Source organism: Choloepus didactylus, chromosome 10, assembly GCF_015220235.1.
Source record: "Choloepus didactylus isolate mChoDid1 chromosome 10, mChoDid1.pri, whole genome shotgun sequence".
Lineage (NCBI taxonomy): Eukaryota > Metazoa > Chordata > Mammalia > Pilosa > Megalonychidae > Choloepus > Choloepus didactylus.
In genome coordinates, this window is record NC_051316.1 from 91,188,445 (window position 1) to 91,206,101 (window position 17,657).

The following is a 17,657-nucleotide window of genomic DNA, read 5'->3' on the forward strand; positions in this document are numbered from 1 at the left end:
GGGGGCTGGGTGGGCCCCGGCTCTGTGCCCTCTTAGCAGCCTGCTCCACTCTTTTGCAGCACTGTAGTGTGCCATGGTAATTAGTGGCTAATGGTGTGATTGTCTAATACCCCACCAACAACAACCACCAACTGTGACAATGACGACGGTGTCTGTCCCCTCCGTCTCCCCTGCTCTCAGCACAGGCCTGGCACACAGTAGGGAGTAAATATATATAGGTCAAACATGCATGAGTGAAGAGGACAGGGCCTCCAGCTTTTCCAGGGCCCCCCAACCAGCCCCAGCAAGGTCCCCCACCTAAAGGAGCAGGGGGTGTGGGGCCTGGCTACAGGGGGAGCTGCAGAGGCTCGGGGCCCACTCACTGAGCACGAGGACAGCAAAGTCCCTCTGGGCTGTTCCAGCCTGGTTCTCAGCCTGGCAGGTGTAGAGGCCCGAATCGCCCTCCTGGATTGAGGGGAAGTGGAGGGTCTGGGCCCCATCCAGGAGACGGTGACTGCCAGTCTCAGGGATCTGGGTGGATGAGCCAGAGGCAGCCAGTGAGCTGCCGGCTTCGGCGATGAGGAAACTGAGACCCAGGGAGGACAAGTGACTTGCCCAGGGTCTCATAGCTGAACACAGAGCCTCTGACTTCCAGAGCTGCAGCCAACCCTCTCTTCCATGCAGCCTCCCAGGCTTCACCATAGGACCACAGGCCTCTACTCTCCAACCCCACTCCCTGCCATCCTCAAAGGCACCTGTCACAGTCCCACTACAACTTGGCACTGCTGGAACGCCTGTCCCGAAGGCCCCTCTCCTATACAAATCCCACCCCATAGTCCATCTGCCCCAGGGGAACACCCACCAGCTGCCCATCCTTGAGCCACACGATCTCAGGGGCTGGAAAGCCATTGGCATCACACTCCAGCATCAGGGACTGCCCAGCCATGCCCGACACATTGGCCCTGCGCCCCTCCTCCCGGATGCTGGGGGGCACTTGGGAGGAAGGAGAAACAGAGTTGCTGCCTGTCCAGAGGCCCACGGCCACCTGGACCCAGTCTGGGCCACCCCTCCCCTCCCCCAGAGTCTCTGGACCACCATTCTGCCCATCACAGGGGTCCCCAGATGTCTGCCCACTCTCGTCCACCCCAGGCTCCAGTCTGGCTGGCCATGGTGAGCCTGCAGACCCGGGAGTGGTCAAACAAGAGGCCGTGGCAGCCTTGCCTGGAAAAGGCACAGCCCTTGGGGTGCCCGGTCGCAGGTGCTGCACTCCCAGAAGCTGGATCCTTATGGCTCCCACAATCGGCCATTGTCACGATCACCCAAGAGGGCCCCACCCTGGGCCCCCCCAAGTCAAAGCCTCTGAAGGGGGAGCTTGGGCATGTCTTTGCAACACACTCTCCAGGCCATGTGTCAGATGGGGAGCAGGGCTGGGTCACAGGGGGGTGGAAGGTAGCCCATTAGGAGCCGTTAAATCTGACCCAAGGCTCATCACTGGCAAGTAGAGCACCCCCTAATGCCTATGTCTCTGTGTTAAGGCAAAGGGGCAGCGCTCCCTGTCCTCTGCACACCCCAGAGGTGGGCATTGGGACTCCCCCGACTATTGGTACTCATTTTAAAATGAATTTGCCTATTAGACCCGTTTAAAAGCCATTTATGGAGGCCCAGGTGCTTCCTTGTACACAGTCTCCCTGGGAGGTCACTGGGGAAGAGGGGAACCCTGTGCCACCCGCCACTCTTCCAACATTCCCTAGCTGCCCCCCACCCTCAGCACCTGGGGCCAGGGATCTGCGGCCTCCCAGCACACCATGTGGCTGGGGCTCTGGAGGTGGGTGCTAGCCAGTCTCCAGGTCCCCACTGTCCCATCACCCCCCGCTCTGGGGTCCCTGCTCACCATAGACCACCAGCTTGGCTTTCCTGGACGTGGAGCCCGCCTCATTGGTGGCCTGGCACTCATACTCTCCACTGTCAGTGGGCGAGACCGAGGTCAGGAACAGGGACCCTTCATCCAGTACTGTCACATTCGGCCGGCCACGCAGCGGCTCCAAGGATGGGCCCTTCTGCCACGTCACCTGCGGCTTAGGAGTCCCTAGAAGGCACATGGAATCATCAGTTCCAAATACCCTGACACCTTCCCACCTCCATACCCTGGCTCACACTTCCCCCACGTACCTCCTGCAGTTCCAGGCCCTTCCCCAGGCACCTCCCTCACCCCCAGGCTGGGAGGAGCTGCTGTCCTCCAGCTCCAGGCACCCACTCTCCTCACTGCCCCCCCCCCACGTAATGCTGCACCTCCACACAGTCTTCCCATTTTCCCTGAGGGACCCAGAGGCAGGGCCACAGCCCCATCTGGGCCACTGTGTTTAGAATAGCAGCCCCACAGAGCACTATACATAGTAGGTGCACAATAAACCTCCACTGAATGAATGAACAAATGAACAAGCCCACCATGCTCAGCACCCTGCACTGTGCTGCCAGATGGATGCAGGAGTGGAGGAAAGCACCTGCTGAGTCCAGCTGGCTCTTCACTTAAGCATGGCCCTGGCACAGCCCATGTGAGTGCCTCAACCCACCGGATTCCCTTCTCGGACACCCCCTCTGGTTGGCCTGTCTCTGCCAGCAGTCTGTCAGCTCAGTAGGGCCTGGTCCCAGTGGATGCACAATAACCAGTTGCCCCACTACGCCTTGAGAGAAGCTGTCTCTAACCCCAGCCCCTACAACGGAGCCTGGCACATAGTTTCCTCCGAGTGGTGTTGAATGAATGACCCAGCCACCCCAAGCAGCAGCCACACCAGGGAGGCAGCACTGCCCAGTGGCTATAGCAGGGCCTGGAGTCACCCGCACTGGCTGGGAGTCCCTGCTCTGCCCCACCTTGCTGAGCGGCAGCGCCTGCCCCCAGCCCTCACCTCTCCTCATCTCCACGGATGCTGAGCAGGAAGGAAAGGATGCCGGGGTTGCCAAACGCCAGGGCTGCTCCTCAAAACTCACAGGTCAGCACCCTGGGCACTTCACCCTCCCCCCCCCACTGTTCACTGTATCGCCAGTTATTGGACTCACAATAATTATCATAAAGAACACCCCACACTTTGTCCACCACCGTGGAAGGCAGGGCACTCTCCCACCTTCCACCCTGGGAGAACATGGAAAGCTGCTTGCTGTTACCCAAGATGGCCACAAGGTGACGCCACGGTCAAGGGCTTGGGACCTTGGAGTCACTCTAGGGTGGGCTGCTCTCCAGACCGGGGACACCTGCGGGACTCCCAGAGCTCCCACCTGGGGTGCCTGTCTCCCGCCCAGGACCCTGCACACTTCAGAGCCAGAGCCTGCCCCGCTCTTACCTGCCTCCCCTTTGTCCTGTTCCAGGGACTTCCCTGGGCCCCATGGCAGGAGGAAGTGGAGCTGGGTCTAGAACCAGATCTCTTGGCCCATGCCAGGGCATTTCCTAGCCTGTCACTTGCTACCCAGACACCCATCCATCCACCTTTCCAGAAAGGATGCAACATACACTCAGGAAGCAAGAGGCTCACAAGTCAGTTGGGAAAACAGAAAACGCCCATGTAAAAGAGCCTGAAGACAAAAGAAGCAGCTTCCAGCAAGAAGCACGATCAGCAGGGTGGGACAATGAGCTTTTACAGAAAAATAGAATCCATTCATTCAACACATTTCCTCGAGCTCCCACTAAGTGCCAGGCATAGTGCCAGGACCTGGACAACTCATGCTGACACAGCGACTTCTCACAGTGGCCCTGCGTAAGAGGGACCAGAATTACCACTGCACGGATGCAAACGCAGGCTCAGAAAGTAGGTGCAAATGCCCCAAATCACACAGCCAGGAAAAGCCAAAGCAGGATTTGACACTGGGTGGCTGCCCGCAGAGGTGGCTGTCTCAGCCCCACACTGCTGCCCCAAAAAGAGCCCACAGAAGGGCCGGTTTGCCCAGGACTGCATGAATCCACCCTCTGTGAACAAATCTGAGACTTGGGGAGGGATGAGGGCCACTGACCCCAAGAAAACAAGGAACCCTACCCTTCCTTGTCCCTGGCTGTCACAATCCCCGGTGCCCTGCTGGGGCAGACACTGAGGGGCAAGGAGCTGAATTGGGGAGCAGGACTGGAGTCAAATCAGACCACTCTCTATCAGTTACCACCTGGCTGTGTGACCTCAGGCAAGTCACTCAACTCCTCTGGGCCTGAATTGTTCCTAATAAAAAAGGGCTAGTGCCAATATCCATGCTATAGGCATGAAATGGGATGTAATGCCTGGAATGGCCCTGGCAAGGAGTGAGGACCCCCTCAACCCCCCCATAACCCATGGGTGCTGGAATGCAGGCAGGGGCTCCTCCCCAGCCCAGCCCACCCCTGGTCCCAGCCTTACCTCTGGCGGGGCATGGCAGGCTGGCATTCTCTCCTGCCACTCGCTCCAGCAGGCCGCTGGTCTCGTCGGCCCCCCAGTGTGGTGGCTCTGGTGGGAGGCAACGTGGCTACACTCACACCCCCAAGCCCAAGGCTTGTAGCTGCCCCCAGGGAGCCAGGTCCAGCAGGGAAGGTGACACATCTCCAGAGTCCTGGCTGGATGCAAGGAGGGGGTGCAAGCCCTGTGCTCTGGGCCGCAACCTCACAGCAGTGGAATCAGAGCCAATGCAGCAGCCCCCAGGCCAGGCCCCCACAGGCTCGGGGAGCTGAGCTTGCACCCCCAAACACAAGGGACTGAGCACAGTCCTCACCCTCCAGTTCCCTTCCAGCAGCAGCTTTCTAACTTTGTCTTAAACCAATAACCCTTTGCATTCATAATAGTGGAAGCACTAGCACCATTGATCCAGAACTTACTATGCCCGAGCGGCTTCCCTCACATTCTCTCACTGGCCCCCCACAAATTATTGGATCCAGTTTGCAGAAGAGAAAACTGGGTGTCAGAGTGTGAACGACCAGCTGGCAAGTGGAAGGGGCTGGACTTGGGCCCAGGCACCTGCTCTTCAGCTACAGCCCCCCGGGGTCTCCTGTCCACCATGTACTCAGAGGCCCCACTTACCGCAGGCCAAGGGGGGGGCAAGCAGGGGGCCCCCTGGCGGTGGCTCTGAAGACCTGCTCGCCAGTACCCCTGGGAAAAACACGGCTCCCAGACGCGGACACCCCACAGCTGCGGGGGGTTGGGGAGTGGGCCCAGGGAGGTCCCAGCGAGGGAAGGGGTTCTGTCCCATTCAGGAAGGTGACAGAGGGGCCTGACTCCAGAACAGCAGACACTCATCTCAGAAGTCCGAGCTGTGGTTTGCGGGAGGTGGGGCGAGGGTTCTGGAGTCGTGGTGGGGACTCACCCAGCACCCTGAGCTCCAGCTCCCACGCATCCACCCCGGCACTGTTGGAGGCCTCGCAGAGGTATGTCCCGGCGTCGGAGGCCCTGATGGCCGCAAAGTGGACGGAGCCCTCAGGACCCCCTCCCTGCAGGGCGGCTCCATCCTTGGACCAGCTCAATGTGGGCTCCGGGTTGCCCTCAGCCACACAGTTCAGATCCAGGGCTTCGCCCGCCAGCACCTTCAGCAGCCGTGGGCCTGGCTGCACCTGAGGGGGGGCTGATAGGGCCACGAGGTGGGGGTCATGGAAGAGGGAACCCCAGGCAGGGGGTCACAGACTCCAGACCACCTGTCACAGGGCTCCCCACACCTCTGGACATCGACCAGCAGAACTCATTGTGGGGGAAATCTAAGGCTGCTGACTCCTTGTTTGCCAGGAAAAGACATCAGAACACCCCATTTGGACCCCTAAAAGTGAGTAGAGTCTGGCCCTTTCACCTGAATCACCCTGCTGTCATGAAAGTCTCACTCCTTGGTATTCAGCTTGTTTATTCCACAGCCGCCTGCCCCAGGCCCATATCCACCCAGACACCATTTGAGAAGCACTGCCTGGGAAACATGCCCAGAGGCGCAAAGGCACTGATGCAAAGTCACACAGCAAGGGTGGGAGGCAGCACACGCTAAGGGGCCCCAAAGCTCACATCCCAGGTGGGACAACTGAGGCTCGAATCCTAGCTCAGCCCCTCACAGGCCATGGGACCCTACGTGAGCCCCTCGCTGGCCCAAGCCTCAATTTCCCCCCTCATAACAAAGCTGCCCAGGGGACGAAGCAAGATGCTGCACTAAAGCAGGTAGGACGGTGCCTGGCCCACAGCAGGCACCTAATATATGGCGATCAGAAGCATTCTCGTTAATCCTGCCTCCCTCCTTCCCTTCCCTGGGCTATGGGGAAGATGGTGGCTTCCATTTCTTTTGGCATTTGTGTTTCCAAGTCACTTTCTTATTCTCCATCTCCTTCAGTCCTTCCTAGGGAACCGAGGCTCCAAAACATTATGTGATTTAGCAAGTTTCCCACTCTCCCAGCTGATGGACGCTGGAGCTGGCATAAACTCTGGGTCTGTGTGGCCAGGAGTCCGGGAGGCTTCTTGTGGCTCAGGTGACTTCTCAGAGCCCAGGGGACACCCCATTCTGGACTGCATGGGACACCAGAACAAGTGGTCCTGGGCCCTTGGGGGAAGCTGAGGAACACACCCCCTGTTCCCAGCTTCTGAGGCAGGGCCGGGAGATGAGCCTCACTGACCAGGAGGGCTCCCCACTCAGGAACACGAGGGTGCACATGGCTGTTTGTGCATCCATCTCTCTCTCTCTCTCTCATTCTGACACACACACACATGCACACACACCTGCGTGTGCACACACACTTGCTGAAAACAATAACATCCTCCACCATGCTGAGTGCATTATGTGGACACCTTCTGACAGCTATGAGAAAGGCATTATTGTGGCCTCTACTTTACAGAGGGGAAGTCCAGAGAGGCCAAGCAACTGGCCTAAGGTCACACAGCCAGTCAGTGGCAGAGCAGGATACAAACCGAGTTCTGCCGACTCAGTCTCTCTCTTTATCCTCCCTGCTTCTTTATCTTTCCCATAATTGGTACAAACCTTTGAGCCTCCCTTTTTCTCTGGGCCTCAGCCTGTCCACCTGTAAAATGGGGCATTAGCGTAGATCAGGGGTTGGAAAACTTTTCCTGTAAAGGACCACATAATAAATATTTGCCTCTTTACAGGCCATCTGGTCTCTTTCTCAACTACTCACCTCTGCTCCTGTAGCACAAAAGCAGCCATAAACAGTATGTAAAGGAATGGGTATCACTGTGTTCCAATTAAGCCTTATTTATAAACACCAAAATTTGAATTTCATATAATTTTCTTGTCATGAAATGTTAATCTTTTTTTCCCCCAATCATTTAAAAATGTAGAAACCACTCTTCACTCGAGGGCCACACAAAAACAGGTGGGAGCCACATTTGGCCCGTGGGTCAGTTAGCCGACCCCTGTCTTAGATGACTCCTCCAGGCCCTTTGAGATGACACTTTCCCTGCCTCTGGAATGCACTGATTCCCACTGACTGGCTTCCATCGAACAGAACCTGGACACCCAGGTGAATGGCCATTCCCGGGAGCCCTGGCTGGGCAGGGAACTGGAACCACAGCAGGAAGCTTAGGAACCACCAAGTCCCGGGCCCAAAGAGGGGCTTTATGTGCAAAAAGCTCAGCCTGGTGCCTGGCATGCAGCAGGTGCTCACTAAAGGGCAAAGACTCCTGCTTTCGGTGTGCCAAGGACCTCCTTGACTGGGCATGGGGTGGGGTCAGGGTCTTGGAAAGGCCTTCTTTGGGTGGATAGCAGGGGGGTGGGCTTGGAGAGGCATACCATGAGCCTCTGAGTGCCGCCAAGCCCTAGCTCCTGGGGCAGGGCAGGGATGCTCTCGGACCCCTCTTCCCACATTGTCCCTTCATGGGGCCCCTCCCAGTCCCCCAGCCCCCCACCACTCAGCTCCCCTCTGGGCCCTGCCCTCTCTTCTCAGAATACCCTCTTTGGGCCCCAACCAAGGCAAAAAGGGAGAAAGGGGGCTATGGTAGTTTGAAGCTGTATGGAACCCCAAAAAACACGTTCTCAAATCTAGTCCATTCCTGTGAGTGTGAACCCATTGTAGGTAGGACATTTTGATGAGACTACTTCAGTTAAGGTGTGACCCACCTCAATCAGGATGGGTCTTAACCCTACTACTGGAGTCCTTTATAAATGGAATGAATACAGAGAGAGATTGAGAGATTGAGAGAGAGAAAGAAAAAAAGAGACAGAGACAGAGGCAAGAAGCTGAAAGCAATGAAACCCGGAAGAGAAGGGAGAGCCCAGCAGCTGCCGCCATGTGTCCTGCCATGTGGCAGAGGAGCCAGGGATCACTGGCCGCTGGTGTTGGGGAAGAAAGCATTGTCTTGATGCCTTGATCTGGACATTTTCTCAGCCTCACACTGTAAGCTAATAAATTCCTATTTGCTTAAAGTAGAACCATTTCATGGTATTTGCTTTAAGCAGCCTAGGAAACTAAAACGGGTGGAGGAGAAGGAGAGGCAGGACTTGAGCAAGGCAGGAAGTAAAGGTGGCAGGAGGAAGAGGAGAGCTGGGGGGGCCTCAGGAGCGGAGGGACAGAGCCTGGCCCTGGAAGTGGAGCCTGCAGGGAGATGGCGGGGGCCACTCAGGAGGACTGTGAAGGAGACAGGGGGCAGGACAGTGGGCAGTGGGGAGCAGGGTGGAGGGAGACAGACCAGGACCATCAGCCCAGGCCCTACCTTGTACCCCCAGGATGTAGCGTCGGGAGGCAGAGCCCGCGGGGTTACTGGCTGTGCACTCGTAGCGGCCGCTGTCACTGACCTGGGCCTGGGTCAGACGCAGGGAGCCCGACTGGAGGAGGCTGTGCCTGCAGGAATGAGGGGACAGCAGTGAGACCTTCACCCGCCCCGTTCCCCCCAGAAAGGCTCAAGACCCAACTCGAACCAGCTAGCTCTGCCAGGAAGCCTTCCGTGATTGAGGCAGGGCCCGCCACACAGCTGCCCTCCCCTTTCTGGCCTCAGCCTGTGAAGTCTACCCTCCATTCCTGCCCTGCCTTGGGCCAGGGCCAAACCCCACCCCTGCTGGTGTAACAGGTAGAGAATTGGACTAGGAATCCACGGGATCGGGTTTGAGTCCAATCTCTGAACCTTTCTGGGTCGGTTTTGATATATTATGTCCCCCAAAAGCCATATTCTGTAACGCAATCTTGGGGGAGCAGATTTATTAATTTTTCTGATTAGGGTGTGACCTCTTGATTGAATGTTTCCATGGAGATTTGACCCCGACCATTCAGGGTAGGTCTTGATTAGTTTACTGGAGTCCTTTAAAGGGAGCTCACACACAGAGCACAGGGATGAAAACACCCCAGGATATGCTAAGCCAGGAGACCCAGATGCTTGCTTTCGCTTTGAGATGTTAGCTGGAGAAGCTAAGAGAGACAGAAGCCCAGAGACATTTTGGAGAAAGCCATTTTGAAATCAGGACCCGGGAGCAAAGTATCAGCAGACGCCAGCTATGTGCCTTCCCAGCTGACAGAGCTTTTCTGGACGCCATCAGCCATTCTTCAGTGAAGGTATACTCTTGTTGATGCCTTAATTTGGACATTCCTGGCCTTCAGACTGTAAATCTGTAACCAAATAACCCCCCTTTATAAAAGCCAATCCATTTCTGGTGTTTTGCATAATGGCAGCTTTAGCAAATCGGAACACCTTCCTAGCTGTGTGACGTCGGGCAAGTGGCTTCACCTCTTATGGTTTCCAGTTCCTCATCTAGAAAATGGGAATGACAAGAGGGTCTGCCCCTGGGCTGGTGAAGGGCTTCCACTGCGGGCTCGGCCAGGGCTGGGACCTGGGCACCACTCGATCCCTGCCAGCTGCTGGCAGTGACTTGCCCGCCTCCAATGCACACACCTGCTGTTCCTGGCTGAGGCTCTCACAGCCCTGAGAGGTGGGGAGGAGGCCCCATCTGGAGGAGGGCACCATGGCTTGGAGTGAGTAGCCCCAAGGACCTCTGCTTCTAAGTGCTTTGTGTCATTCTGTTACCCAGAGCCATGCTGAGGACCCTCCAGGAGGAAGCTGCAGGGTCCTGACCCCACTGGCACCCCCATCCCGCCCACCTTGCTGAAGTCACCTGGCCCCCTTCCCACAGGGGTGGACCCCCAGCCAGGCTCTTGCAGCTGGGCCAGTCCTCAAGGGGCCCCTGCAGACATGATGTCACTGGCTCATATGTGCTGGCTCCCCACAGGCCTCGCCTCCATAAAGCAGGGAGGGCAGCTGCGGCCACTGGCCCTGGCTGGCCCCAAGAGCAAGCAGACAGCATCGGGGGTGGGGGGTGGGGTCTCCCAGACCAGTCCCCCAGCCTTCCTTCCACCAGAGGTTTCGAGCTGGGCTCTGGAGACAGCTGGGCTTGGGTTCCAGTCTTGGTCCCTACCATCCCCTTCTGTTGAGCCTCAGTTCTCTCCTCGACAAAATGGGGATCACAGAAGCTCCCACCTCCCAGGGCAGGATCATATAAGATGCTGCAAACAAAATGCTGGGCACACAGATATAAAACAGGTTAAAGTCATTAGCAGTTCACTCTGTGTGACCTTGGGCTACTTGTTTATCTCTGCTGGGCCTCAGTCTCCCCATCTGTAAAGTGGGGTAGTAATCCCCCTGACCAGAAATCCCCCTCCACCAGTTTGTCCCAAACGTCCAATAGGTGCATGGGGCAAGTTTTTAGAGGACTATGTGAATGAGAAACCCGTGGGCCAGACCACTTGGGTTCCAACCCTGCTCTGCCACATGCTTGTAGTGTGAGGCTAAGCAAGTCTCGTGAACTTTCTGAGTCACTGTCGTCTCATTTTGGAAAACAGAGACAATAATAACACTCATCCCTCATAGGATTGTTGAGAGGATTAAATGACTTCATTCATAGAACAGTGCCCAGAACAGAGCAGCACTCAGCTCAACGAAGGTTAGCTTTACCAGGGCAATGACAGCAACATCCATAGATAATACACAATGCAGTCTGCAGGTTTTAAAACATATATAAATGGCATCATGTGGATGGGTGCAGGCCTAGTTCGTTCATTTTCATTGTTGTATAGTATTCCTTTGTATGACCATACTGCAATTTATTAATTTATTCCCCTTTAGGTAAACATTTAGGCATTTTTTATTTCCTTCTTCTCTCCCTCCTTCCGTCCCTCCCTCCCTCCCTCCCTCTCTTCATCCCTCCCTCCATCTCTCTCTCACTTTCTCCCTCTCTCTCTCTCTCTCCCCCCCATCCCTTCCTTCGCTCTTTCCCTCCCTCCCTGTCCCCCTCCCTTTCTTCCTTCCTGGGACTCCTGGGCCACAGGCTCACCCACAGTTATCTCTAATGGGTGGAGTACTTCACTCACACCTTGCAGAGTGGGGTTCTCATCTCAATCTCTCAGAGTGTGTGAAAGATGCAGATTCCCAGGCCACCTCAGAGACTATAATTCCATAGTGCAGGGCAGGAACTGGGGTTTCCACAAGGTCCTAGGTGCTGCGGAACACCACCTGGGGACACAAGGAAGGGCTTCTGCCCCAAGAAGCAGTCTGGCAGAGCAGACGGGAGCAGGACTTTGAAGCAAGTGTCTCTGGTGTGACCATATAGGCTGACCTTGGGCCAAAGAGTCCATCTCCCTGAGCCTCCGTCTTCTCATCTGGAAAATGGAATGATATGCATCTGCATCTCCTGGAGGTGGTGAGTGTGAAATGACATGAGGCATATAAGCCCACAAGCCTGGGACATAGTGAGTGCTCAATAAATGGCCGCCTTAGTATGATATGAGCTCAGGCTAGTGTCCAGGCTCTAGGTCCCCTGTCTCCAGCCAGCTGGGCAACCCTGAGCCATCACTCAATCTTTAGAGTGTGGAGGAAAAGAGAAAAAACACCACACAGATTTTTTTTTTTTATTCCAGCAATGGATAAACATTTTGCCTGTGTGGCTTCACTTCTCCAGCTTAGCTTTTCTCACCCACCACCTCCTTTAAGTTAAATAATGTTAATGTGTCCACACCCACCAAACAAGGGTCAAATTAATTTAGGACTGAAACATACACACCCAACAACAGATTTCACTGCAGAACCTTGGCTGGCAACATGGGACAACATGGGTCAATGGAAAGAGGTCTAGACTGGGAATCTGGAGTCCTGGATTTGAGGTCCAGTGCTGCAACAAACATGCTGTGCAACCTTGGGTAGAGCAGTTGACAGCTCTGAGTCTCGCTGTTTTTATATTCAAAAAAGCCGCTCTGGATTCAGTTATCTCAGAGGTTACCTCCTCATTCTTCTGAAAACTTGAGGGCCCATAAAACCTACACCCATCCCTCCCTCACCAAGCCCTTAAAAGGATAAGAAGTGGGAGTTCTGGGGAAAAAATACAAGAAACTTCCAAAAATGGAAACAATTATCAACAATAAGAGTAGACATCTTGTTGCTTTTCTTGTGACCAGCACCTGGATCATTTCCAAGAAAGGGGATGACACTTGCTGTATCACAAAGGAAGAAATGGAAAGAAGGGAGATTCCACTTTATAAAGGGAAAAGCTGAGGCCTCCAGGGGCCACAGGACCCAGTGCCTGCCCCACAGAGCCGGTGCCTGCTCTAAATGGCCACGCCAGTCCTGTAAACCCCTCAGTGGCCACCCCCTACTCCCTGAACAAAACCCAAGTGCAGCATCATGGCCTGTATGGATCTGCTCAGTCCAGTCCCCTGAACCCCAACCCCCAACCTCACCCCGCGCGTCCTTGCATGGCAGCACTGGACCATTTGTTCTTCCTCAGAAAGGCCAGGTCCGTCTCACCTCCACAACACGAACATGTTCTCTCTGCCTGGGACACTCTTCCACCTCCTGTGAACTACCTGTACACTTGGACAACTCCTGCTCACCCTTCAATAATTAAAAAAAAAAAAATCACCTCTTCCAGGAAGGCTGCCAGGATGCCCCAAGCCAGCAGGTGCCTCCTTTGGGGTCCTGCAGCTCCCTGTACCTCCCTCATCACAACCCTTACCTCACTGACTTGTAATTTCCTGTTACCTGTCTGCCTACCCACTTAGACGGTGGGCTCCAAGAAAGCACACCCTGTCTGTCCAATTTGCCTTTTTATCTCCAGAACCCAGCCCAGATCTGGCACAGAGCAACACCCTTTAGCGTGACCCCTGCACAAGCCCCATTGGCACTTAGGGAAAGGGCAAAGTAGAAGTTGTTGGGCCACAGGAGGCAGCCTGGAATCGGGGGGTTTCCAGGGAAGTCTTCTCCTTCTGTCCCCTCACCCATTCCCAGAGGCTCAGCAGGAGGTTTGGGGGCTGCACCCAGTAAGATAGGGGCAAGGGAGAGGTGCATGGAAAAGGGAGGACACCAATTCACCCCATGGAACAGGCTGCTGGGGCATGTGTGGTGTAACGAGCGGAAGCAGACTCGGTGGCGTGTGCAGCCAGATGGCTCCGTGAGGCGCCCAGATGAGAACACGGAGGGCTTTGTGGGGAATTTCCCGTTTATGACATCCACTGGAGTTGAGCCTTTGCTGTCAGCAGCGAGGCTCACCCAGCCAGCCCAGTGCACACAGATGTCAGGGTGATGGAGGAATCTGAGGGCCCACCAGCCCTCCAGGTCCCACTGGGCAGACCACTGCCCTGAGCTCTGAGGGGGAACCTACTTGCCCAGAGACTGAGGCCATCTGATAGACAGGAAGTGCTCAGAGTAATGCAAATTCCCAGACACCATCTGCCTCATTCCCAACACATACCCACCATGCTGTGGCTCACCTCTCCAATTCCTGCTCATCCTCTGTGGCTCAGCTGAAACGTCACCTCCTCAGAGAAGCCTTCCCGGATGCCTCAGAGAAGGCCCAAGTCATAAGTGCTTAAAGCTCTTAGGGCATTTATCATACCTGTGATTACCTGTCACTGATGGCTCCATGAGGGGAGAGACAGGTGTGCCTTGGTCCCTGGCATATCCCCAGCCCTAAACACAGGTCCTGGCTAAATGCAGGTGCTCAGTAAATATTTGATGTCAAATCCCAGCTGTCCCTGTCAATGACACGTACACTCCCCCCCCTTCGCTCACACTGTTCCCCCAATGTCTCTGCCTTCTAGATGCCCCTCAAGGCAGCACAGGCTCCAGCTCTTCCATGAAGCCTTCCCTGACGACTCCAGGCCTCATTAAACTTCCCCTGCTCGAGCTGCCTCGAGTCCAGTTCAGCCAACTGCTCCTTCTTTCCTTCACTCATTGAACAAAGAGCCACTAGGTTCAAGGTGGGCCAGATGCTGCCGAGGTCGAGAAAATGACGCTGTCCTCAGGGAGCTTGGGGTCTGGGGCGTTTGCCTGTGCCCCAGTCCCTCTAGCTATCTCGTGTTGTTTGCGATGCTGCCTCCGTTTATAAAGGCTCCACTCTGCGGCACGTCCACCCTCACGGTGGGAGCACAGAGCCTCCTGGGAGCAGGAGCGACAACTGTTGAATGAGCAGCACAGCCCTGAATCACCCAGACCAGCGGGGGCTGACCCTCACCCACAGGGCACACAGTCAGGCAACTCGCCCAGGCCCTCCGCTTGCCAACGCCACGCTAGGCCCTGTGTCTGCTGGGGCCAGGGTGGGGCAGGTGTCCGGCCCAGGGCAGGGTCAGCCTGGCCTTCATCTCCTTACTGTGGCCTCGCAACACCAAGGACTCTTGTAAGGAAACCACAAATATTTCCATCTAGGAAGAAGGGCCTGATCCTGACCTTTGAAAACCAAAGCAGAGTACAATATGAGAGAGAGCAAGCGAGCACTATCCCTGTGAGCCTGGAAAACGTAAGCTCTCCAGAAAGCTGGCAGCTGGGAAGGTGTGGCTGCCAGCGACAGCTGTCAACCGTTGAGCACTTCCTGTACGCCTCTGCATGCTTAAGCACTTTCCAGGTGCATTCTCACTTGAAACCCCCAACAGCCAAACCTGAAGGCAGCAGAGCCTACCAGCAGGTCCCCTCCCCACCTTACAGGGGAGAAAAGTGAGACCCAGAGAGATGACGTCTGGGGTCCAGGTCACTCAGCTGCTCAGGGCAGAGCTGGGTCTCAGCCCTCTGACTCTGCAACCACACTTAACCGTTGTGGTGATCTTAGTGTGCAGCTCTGAAGTTTAGTTACCTTGAATGTTCTCCAGAAAAGTCGCTGGCCACAGGCTGATAAGACCTGATCTTGGAGCTGCCAGGCCAGGACCTGTGAGGGCTGGGAGAATTCACAGAGGTAAAGACCCCACAAAGCCCTGGGCAGTTAGTGCTGCGCCCTCTGGTTTACAGTGAGCAAGTGGCTTAATCCTAGGTGCAGCCCTCACCTCTTGGCACCAGACCCCTTCCAGGAGAGGGGTGGGTATTCTGTGTCCCTTAGCATCCCCAAGGGTGGGACAGGGAGAAGGGTGGTGGGAGGATAAAAATAAGAAAACCGGAGTAGCAAGGCAGAAGCAACTCCATTCTCTCGCTGTTCCCCTCCCCACAGCTTCCCCCTCTCCTTCCCTGGATGAGGCTGGACTTGGCCATGTGTGGGACCCTGGCTGGCCGCCCCTGGGAGCTAGAGCTGGAGCCAGGAGAGCTCACAGCTGTCCCAGCCCCACATGAGAATCACAAACAAACACTGTTGCCTAGAAACACCGCCTCACCCCAGCATCCCGACTGAATCATGGGACCAGAGACGCTAGATGCTCTCAGACAACCATCGCCTATCCAACCCGTTCATTTCTCAGACAGGAAAACTGAGGCCCAGGGAGGCGAAGGTCTTGTTCAAGTTCATGCAGAGTTGGGGCAAAGCTGGGCTAGGACTCCAGGTCTGCTGCCACCCGATCTCACATGCAGGCAGAGCCTGTGTTCTGTCTCCGATGCTGCTCCGGCCCAGTCCAACAAATACTATCAACTTCAATTTTGAATTCACAACTCTGATGCCTTTTTCAAAAAACAACAGCCCCGGAGGATAACAAGCACCACACTGGCACTCCCGCCCTTGGACTTACTCGTTTGCTTGGAGGACAATACCCCAAGGCAATGACCAGAAGATAAAGAGGAGCATTTGTGCAAAGATGTTCCAGCCATCCTCTGTATCATTGCCTAAAACTGGCAATGAAGCACATGCTGCAAACAGAGGAACAGCTTAGCAACCATGAGAGCCGAATGCCCTGGAATGTTATTTTGCCCTTTAAAATGAAAAGCAACTGTCATGGGCCAGGATGAATCAAGAAAATGGGAAAATGAAAAAAAATCAATGGTAGGCGTGGGATATAAGATGCTCTAAGCTTAACTCTATAAAGTGTCTACGTGTATATTAACGAATCAGAATGGATTAGGGTCACAGGTGGGAGGTTTAGAATATGACAGCTCCCTGAGCTCCTGGAATGTTTGTTTTTTTCTAGGACTTTCTGACTCTGGTGGTGATGGCAGGCTGGTTTAGGCTGCCTGAGTTCAGAATATTTTCCAGAGGAAGGGGTTGCCACCTGACCTTGGCCCAGAAGCTGCTGTGTGTGTAAGCTGGTGTGTGTCATGTCTGTTGTGTCCGTGTCTATGTGTTTGTGCCATTTCCTGAAGGTGGCTGAAAACTTACAGCTCATCAAAGTAAGGTCCCTCCTGTGAAGCTTCCAGGATGGCAGCTTTGAGGCCGAGCAGTAGGCCTCCCTCTCGGAGAAGGAGCAGGCAGACACGTACAGCCTCCCCGCTTGGATGCAGTGCTTCCCACGGGAGCTTACAGACTCCATTCCCTGGCTCAGTCGCTGTGAGATTAAAGGGGGTGAGGGGTGTCTATCCGAGTAACTCATCGTTACTCTGAGTGGGAAAATTGTCAGCGAGTTTCAAGGAAGCCCCTAAACTACAGCCTGCAAGGAATTTTTAAATACAGTAAAAAAAAAAAATCACTGAGGTTGCTCATAACAGCCTGAAAGTGGAAACAATCCAAATGCCCATTAACTGATGAAGAGATAAATAAAATGTGGTATATCCATACAATGGAATATTATTCAGTGAGAAAAAGAAATGAAGTCCCGTTTTATGCTGCAATATAGATGGACCTTGAAAACCTTATGCTAAGTGAAAGAAGCCAGACACAAAAGGCCACAAACTGTATGATTCCATTTACATGAAACATCTAGAAAAGGCAAACCCATAGAAACAAAGCAGATTCATGGTTGTCTAGGGCTGGGGTGGGGAGCGGGGGGCGGGAATGGATGGTGATTGCTATTGGGGTCACAGTGTGTTTGGCAGGTGACGAAAATGTTCTAAAATTGATTATGTGATGGTTGCTCAACACTGTGAATATACTAAAAACCACTGGGTTTTACACTCTAAATAAATGGATTATACGGTATGTGAATTATATTTCAATAGAGCTGATATATACTTTTTAAATGTCCATGGAGATTAAATGAGATCATGGATGTGATAAGATGATTATTTTTAAAAAGCTAGAATTGATGCCTTCAGCTGTGAATAGCAGCAGCAGGAAAATAATATCAAAGGGAGCATATTTTGAACACTTACAATGTACTAAATATTGCATATCTGACATCCTACCATAACAGAGGCGTTTTGATGATGTCCGTTTTACAGATGGAGAAACTGGCCTGGAGGAGCTGGTGGCTGCCTGAGGTTACACGGCTCATGAGGAACCAGCAAGGATTCGCACTCGGGTCTGATGTACTCTGAGGTCTGGGCTCTTCACCCCCCACCCCATCCCAGGCATGTTTTCCTCCTCATTTAGCTAAACTCCCAGAATCTTATAAATCTCAAGAGAAAAATGTAAGCCAGTAAGAAGTGGAGAGGACAAGG

General features: G+C 54.5%; 1 protein-coding gene across 1 annotated transcript in view; it reads right to left on the reverse strand.

Moving 5' to 3' along the window:
* The window catches only part of HMCN2 (hemicentin 2), a 145,018-nt gene that overhangs the window by 71,917 nt on the left and 55,444 nt on the right, over positions 1–17,657 (reverse strand). Inside the window, exons 23-28 of the mRNA XM_037797992.1 lie at positions 8,613–8,740; positions 5,287–5,541; positions 4,350–4,436; positions 1,871–2,065; positions 842–972; positions 363–510 (exon numbers count right to left, since the gene is read on the reverse strand). Coding sequence (XP_037653920.1) covers positions 363–510; positions 842–972; positions 1,871–2,065; positions 4,350–4,436; positions 5,287–5,541; positions 8,613–8,740 — 944 coding nt within the window. The remainder of the gene's footprint in view (positions 1–362; positions 511–841; positions 973–1,870; positions 2,066–4,349; positions 4,437–5,286; positions 5,542–8,612; positions 8,741–17,657) is intronic.